This window comes from Macaca thibetana, chromosome 6 (genome assembly GCF_024542745.1).
Source record: "Macaca thibetana thibetana isolate TM-01 chromosome 6, ASM2454274v1, whole genome shotgun sequence".
Classification (NCBI taxonomy): Eukaryota; Metazoa; Chordata; class Mammalia; order Primates; family Cercopithecidae; genus Macaca; species Macaca thibetana.
In genome coordinates, this window is record NC_065583.1 from 158977298 (window position 1) to 158984092 (window position 6795).

Here is a 6795-nt window from a genome sequence, read left to right on the forward strand (position 1 = left end):
CTCGGTGATGTTTGTTTAACTTGATCAGTAGATGAGATCCACACTTTGACTTTTCCCGTATGCAGCTCTGTGTTTGCAATGTTCCCTGTGTCCTGGGCTGTTCCTACTAGTTTGCTATGAACACACATTCAACTCCACTTCCTAAAATACGAACAGACTCTCTATCCACAAGGCACTTCACATTATGGGAGGCAGTGTGACTGTGTTTGTGGGTAGGAAAGGGAAAGAGGAAGCCTTTAGAAGTCTGATGCTGTTCATCTCTGGCAGTTCAGCGTCCTAGAACGTGGTCACATCCATGGCCATGACTGGAATGACCCAGGTCTCGGTAGGGGAGGTAGTAGCAGAGGCCCTAGAAGTCTATGAGATGTGAGGAGACACACCCCCACTGCAGCCAAACCGTTTGAGGCAGGCAGACTGTACGATCAAGTTTAAGGAACACTTTTATTTATTTATTATTTTTATTTTATTTTATTTTATTTATTTATTTTTTTTTTTTGGAGACACAGTCTGGCTCTGTCGTCCAGGCTGGAGTGCAGTGGCAAGATCTTGGCTCACTGCAAGCTCCGCCTCCCGGGTTCATGCCATTCTCCTGCCTCAGCCTCCTGAGTAGCTGGGACTACAGGCAAGTGCCACCACTCCCGGCTAATTTTTTTGTGTTTTTAGTAGGGACGGGTTTCACCGTGTTAGCCAGGATGGTCTAGATCTCCTGACCTCGTGATGCACCCGCCTGGGCTCCCAAAGTGCTGGGATTACAGGCGGGAGGCACTGCGCCCGGTCTATTTTTTTTTTCCTTTTTGTTTTGAGATGGAGTCTCCCTCTGTCTCGGTTCACTGCAACCTCCAACTCCCTGGTTCAAGCGATTCTCTTGTCTCAGCCTCCTGAGTAGCTGGGATTACAGGCAAGCGCCACCAGGCACAGCTAATTTTTGTATTTTTAGTAAAGGCACAGTTTCACTATGTTGGCCAAGATGGTCTCAATCTCCTGACCTTGTGATCTGCCCACCTCGGCCTCCCAAAGTGCTGGGATTACAGGCGAGAGTCACCACACCCGGCCCAATTTTTCCTTTTTTTTTTTTTTTTTCTTTTTGAGATGTAGTCTCACTCTGTAGCCAGGTTGGAGTGCAGTGGCATGATCTCGGCCCACTGCAACCTCCGACTCCCTGGTTCAAGTCATTCTCCTGCCTCAGCCACCCAAGTAGCTGGGATGACAGGCAAGTACTACCATATACAGCTAAATTTGTTGTAGTTTTAGTAGAGACGGGGTTTCACCATGTTGGCCAAGATGGTCTTGATCTCCTGACCTCATGATCTGCCCACCTTGGCCTCCCAAAGTACTGGGATTACAGAGGGCCACGTTTTTAACAAGTACCAAAAAATCATGTGATCTTAGACTCAAGGCCAGAAAAGAAATCCTGGGAGGAAAAGTACTTGCTCCATGTTCCCTATGACAGAAGACTTTGTGGGCCAGAGCTTCAGTGTCTCAATCTACCCTGAATTTACCCACAATTTTAATATCTTCTTCAAACCCTTAAATTGGCCACATCTGGATGAAGGAAGCAACCTATATCATAATCATTTTGGCTAAATACTTGGATCATTTCTGATATCTGAGTTTTTTTCTACATCTTCCTATTTGGAAGAATAAACTTGTATGGGCCTTTAGCACCCTCCGGACAGCAAACTGCTTTGAAAGAGAAACCCCTTCCAAGAGACGATGGTGATTTCACACTGAAGACAGAAGTTGCTCTGCCTTAGGACTGCTTTTTCTGGGTTTTATTTTCTTATCATGATCAGTTACTAGTTCATATTTTCTGTTGAATTTTTTTAAAGGCATTATTGATGAGATTATGGCTTTCTCACAAACAATACTTCTTTGGTGAAAGTGGATTGAAATTAACAGAACTTAAATTTTTCAATGCTTTTCACGTCCAAGAGTTGAACGTGGCATGGTAGCTGAAGGAGTAGGAGGTAGATTTTGAGAAACATGATTTTTTTAGTTTAGATCATTTCAAATTTTTTGTTTTTATCCAAACTACAGAAAGTTTTAATGAGTTGTCAATTCAAAGGTCATTACAAAAAAATTTTTGAAGCTAAATCACAATGTAATTTTTGAATTATGATCTCAAAAAATTTGAATAATTGGATGGCATTGCTGTGACAAAACAAGGTTTTTCAGCTCTTTCATTTTTAAAAACGAAAACCTGATGTTGAATCATCTCGTTTTACCAAACAGTAGTATGCCCCCTTGAATATGTGACTAAGGAAAACTAATTAAAAATTAAAAACAACTTCATCTATCTCATTAATAGGTTCATATAAAAGAAAATATTTCCTTATCAAATAGACTGCTAGATATTCCTAGACTTGGCACTAACTTGAAATTTATGACATGTCTCTCCAATATTCGTGATACTTATTAAACTATTAAAATGATCTGACTCCATTCATTTTGTGAGAGCATGGCACCCTTCTCCGCTATATATGAAAGTTACCACTCTATTTTGTATCCTTCTTCATAGAAAACATAATTCCATCAAATTATTATTAAAACTTGTTTAATTGGGGTACAACCTTTTGATTACTTGTACTTTTGAAGACCAAACCCTAGATAGTTTGCACTTGGAAACAGTGCAGCTAGATTATTTAAACTTTATTTGGACACAGGCTAAGTACTTTTGGGGGGCAAAGGCAGGCAGAGCAGATGTTAAGGTTATTCCAGAGTGATCCTAAATTATTGAAAATAAATGTGAAGTTGTAGGCCATAGACAGTGGGTCATACCTGTAATCTCAGCACTTTCGTGGCTCTCTTGAGGTCAGCGGGTCAAGACCAGCTTAGCCAACATGGTGAAACTCCATCTCTACTAAAAATACAAAAATTAGCCAGTGTGATGGCACATGCCTGTAATCCCAGCTATTCTGGAGGCTGAGGCAGGAGAATTGTTTGAACCTGGAAGGCAGAGGATACAGTGAACTAAGATCATGCCACTGTATGCCAGCCTGGGCAACCCAGCAAGACTCCATAAAAAAAAGAAAAAGAAAGGAGGGAGGGAGGGAGGGAGGGAGGGGGGGGGAGGAAGGAAGGAAGGAAGGAAGGAAGGAAGGAAGGAAGGAAGGAAGGAAGGAAGGAAGGAAGGAAGGAAGGAAGGAAGGAGAGAGAAAGAGAGACAGAGAGAGAGAGAGAGAAGCTGTGAAGTGCAGTCCCTTCATTTGTTAGTCATCTCCTCACTACCTCACGAGTTCCAACCAGAGGCCACATTTTTCTAGGCGGTCTCCAAATGTCCATTATGAGATAGACTTTAATAATGGCAATGAAGCTCCAGGAAAACTTACATTGTTATTAACATGTAATACAACCAGCCATGAAAGCTGTCAAAGATTTTTCCTGGAAAGATATAACTATCTACAGATTTTCTTCTTGACAACTGTGGCTATGTGATATTACACATTGAGAAGATTTAGAATTTGTGGGGACACTGAACCTTCTCAGCTAATGCGGTTTTCCTCTTTGACAAAACAACACTGTGTTTCTGCTCCTGAACTGACCTCTGAGACCTCGATGGGATCTTGCTTCTGTCTTCAGCAGTTCAGCTTTACTCAGACTCCACGAAAAGCATTGAGTTCTATGCCGGGGCCAGAAAAATGTTCTAACCTTGTGTGTCCAATCACTACCCTCACTGCTACCTGTAGATTTTTGCCCCACCTCAGGTTGCTTGGGCAAGGTTCTCTTTACTTCTAGTGTTCAGAGAGCACTACACCTGCCACATCGGCCAGAACACAGCTTCTGAGACTCCCAAGTGCGATGGAAAAAAGAACAACCTAAGAGCAGTATAAAGACTGGGTGATATTGAGACCCTTGGATCTTACTTATTTTGGTTGCTCAAGTACTTCAATTTCTGAGACAGCCCTCCCAACTCCATGAATTCTTCCAAGAATCTGTACCCTCCACTTGCCTCCCTTAGACCCAGGAGTCTAACTTGTTATATGCCTTTGCAAGGAAATTGATTAAAAAAAAAAAAATGAAAGCTATGTAATGTCAAAATATGGTGGTGTGAAACAGAATGTCCCCATTTTTGGTAAAGTTTAAAAGTTTCTGTAACACTGACCCAGTCAAAGACAGGTTCGATGTACCGTAAGTACCATTTGAAGAGCAAAAGCTAAGTTTCAAAATAAATAAAGCAACAGTTTTGAGGGGGTATATTTGGCTTCAGGAAAAAATAATTGGTGGTACTCTCTGTTCAATATTAGAACTGAACTGGAAGGGGCTTTTAGACCCTATTTGCTGCTACTCTGTGATTGAGGGGGCACAGGGCAGAGATAAACATGCTGAACTAGCAGGATCAGTATTGGCGAGCTGTGCTGGGAATGTTCACAATGATTGCATAATAAGTCCCAGATCTTTATTTTATGATGGAAAAGTCTTCTTTGCCGTAATAAAGGTAAAGTAGAGTATGTATGAGGAGACGTTGGGATAACTTTATAATTCCTGATGAAACTACTTTGTTCCATATAATAAAGGTAATATGCAACACAATAAAGGTAAAGTAGAGTATATACAAGGAGACTGTGGGATGACTTTATAACCCCTGATGAACCTACTTTGGTCCATATGTCAATAATTTCTTTCCTATGTTGCTGTACTCAGGTTCGATTTTCTACACAGATGGCATAAAATCAAGAATGCTCTGTGACAGTGTTTTAAATGAAATTTGGGTGCCTATGGAAGCACTGGTAATATGACCATAAGAAGCAAACCTGAAGGCTCAATAAGCTCTCTATTTGTGTCTTTTAAAGTGCGGATGATCATTACAAATGGGTGTTCACAGACAGGTGGTTTTCGTACTCTGTTCCTCGCTCTCTAGTCTTATAAAATTCTCCTATGCTATGTTAATTGCCAGTAATGTAGATGACCACTTGCCGACATAAAGCAAAGGAGGGAGGAATATGTATGAGAAGAGTCAAATAAGAGAAAATAACGCTTTGTGATTTTGTTTTTATTTCTTCAGTTTGGAAACAGTTCAATGATGAGTCAAAACAATCCATACAAGAATGTAAACGACATACAAGGACAACAATTGCAGGGCTCCTGCTCAGGCACAGCCTCCAGGGCAGAATAACACAAGAGAAAAGTCTCCGCAGGCTGCATTGATTGAAACCAGACCTAATCGTCAAAGTTAAGACACAGCAACTCCAGGCTTCAGCATAAAACCATACAAGTCCCCTGGAAGACGTGTCCCCCTCTGAAAGCATCTCCCTGCCCACAAACAACTGAAGGCCCGTGCACCCATCTTCTTCCAACTAGGCAGACACAGAAAGATGCCTCTATACGCCCTAGGAAGCAGAAATATTTAGTCAAAGTGATTATGAAACAAGTCACTGTCCTCATCTGGGGAAGACAAATGTCAGTTTGAGAAAGATGTTCAAGTCCTAGGCAAACCCAGGGTAGACTGAGATGCAGAAGCTCCAGCAAACACGGTCCCGTCACGGGAAGATGGATACGGTACTTCTCCCTTCAAGAACAGACCTGTCCCTCTGGCCGTGGGCCTAAAAGAACATAGTTTTTCCGTCGTTGCTGTTAGGGAAGAGGCCCTTGCGGTTTAACCTGCGAACAGCCTCCCTTAAATGCTTGGGCTGAAGCGGGGGCGTTTCTCCCCACATCTCACACACGTCCAGGGCCTCTTCCACCACCTCTCCAACCAAGACCTTGGCTATTCCAGCCATGGCAATGGCCGTGTTCTCAGACACCGAGCTGCCACTGATAGACCGCATCAGATGTGCAACGCGTGCTTTTGGGAAAGCTGACCCGCGACACACTTCATAGCGGGCCAGCTGCTCCTCAGACATGGCGGACAGCAGGGTGCTCATCCTCTGAGCCTCCTCTGCATCCACGGTGGGCTTCCTCTCCTTCCTTCCTTTGGTATCTGTTTTCAGTCTTTTGGCTGCAGGAGGAGCTGAGGCTGAGGCTTCATTATCGCCTTCCGTGAGGTCCATGACATCCTGACTCCTGAGCTCACCTTCCTGATCCCTGGGTTCTTCCAAGTTCCCATCTAGGTCCTCAGGGATCCCAACCTTGTTACTGCCCTTCAGACCTCGGAGCAGGGCGAACATCTCAGCAGACACACCTGCTTGCCTGCCCATCTCCATGGGTGGGATTCAGGTCTGCTCTCTGACAGCGCTGTAGAGGCAGAAGTTCTGGCTGGGGTGGTTTGATTATGGATCTGCAATGAGAACCATTCACATATTTCAGCTGCTGGGTTTCTGCTGAGCCCCAGTGTAGCCACAACTGGACACAACTCCCTGCCTCCCGCTCCCACACACAAACACACACACTGGTTTTCTCACTTCCGCAATGTGAAGAAACTTGTGGATGGAGAGTATACCAGTTTCAGATCAATGGATAATAAATTCTCATAAAGTTTGAGTCTTTTAAAACAAACCCCAACTCACAGGTCAGAAGTTCTACTGAGCCAAGTGAGTGCCTGCTGCTCAGAGGCACACGAGGGATTTCCAGGAAGGGTCTGACTGTGCGGTCGTTGCCTTCACCTGAGAAGGGTCTGGCTTCGATCTGATTCGAGTTGGTGGCAGAATTCAGGCCCACTTGTTTGTTCTGCCTGCTGCTGGGAGGATGCTCTCGGCTCCTACAGGTGTTGACTGGGTCTGCGCTGTGGGGCTCCCTGGGTCTGCACAGCCAGTGCTGAGGAATCTCCCTCAGGGAATGGAATCTCAGGGAGGTTCAGTCCCTTATAAAGAGTTCAGATGATTGAATTAGACCCAGCCCTTAACAGCTATTGGTTCAGGG

At 43.9% G+C, this 6795-nt stretch overlaps 1 protein-coding gene across 1 annotated transcript; it reads right to left on the reverse strand.

Moving 5' to 3' along the window:
* Positions 1 to 5540: 5540 nt before the first annotated feature.
* LOC126956198 (TATA-box-binding protein-associated factor 11-like protein 12) lies at positions 5541 to 6357 on the reverse strand. The gene has a single exon (XM_050793008.1). It carries the CDS (start codon positions 6138 to 6140, stop codon positions 5541 to 5543), a length of 600 nt encoding a protein of 199 aa, XP_050648965.1. The 5' UTR covers positions 6141 to 6357.
* Positions 6358 to 6795: the final 438 nt, after the last annotated feature.

Coding starts and splice junctions, on each gene's coding strand:
- LOC126956198 (XM_050793008.1), bottom strand. CDS start 6,140: ATGGAGATGGGCAGGCAAGCAGGTGTGTCTGCTGAGATGTTCGCCCTG.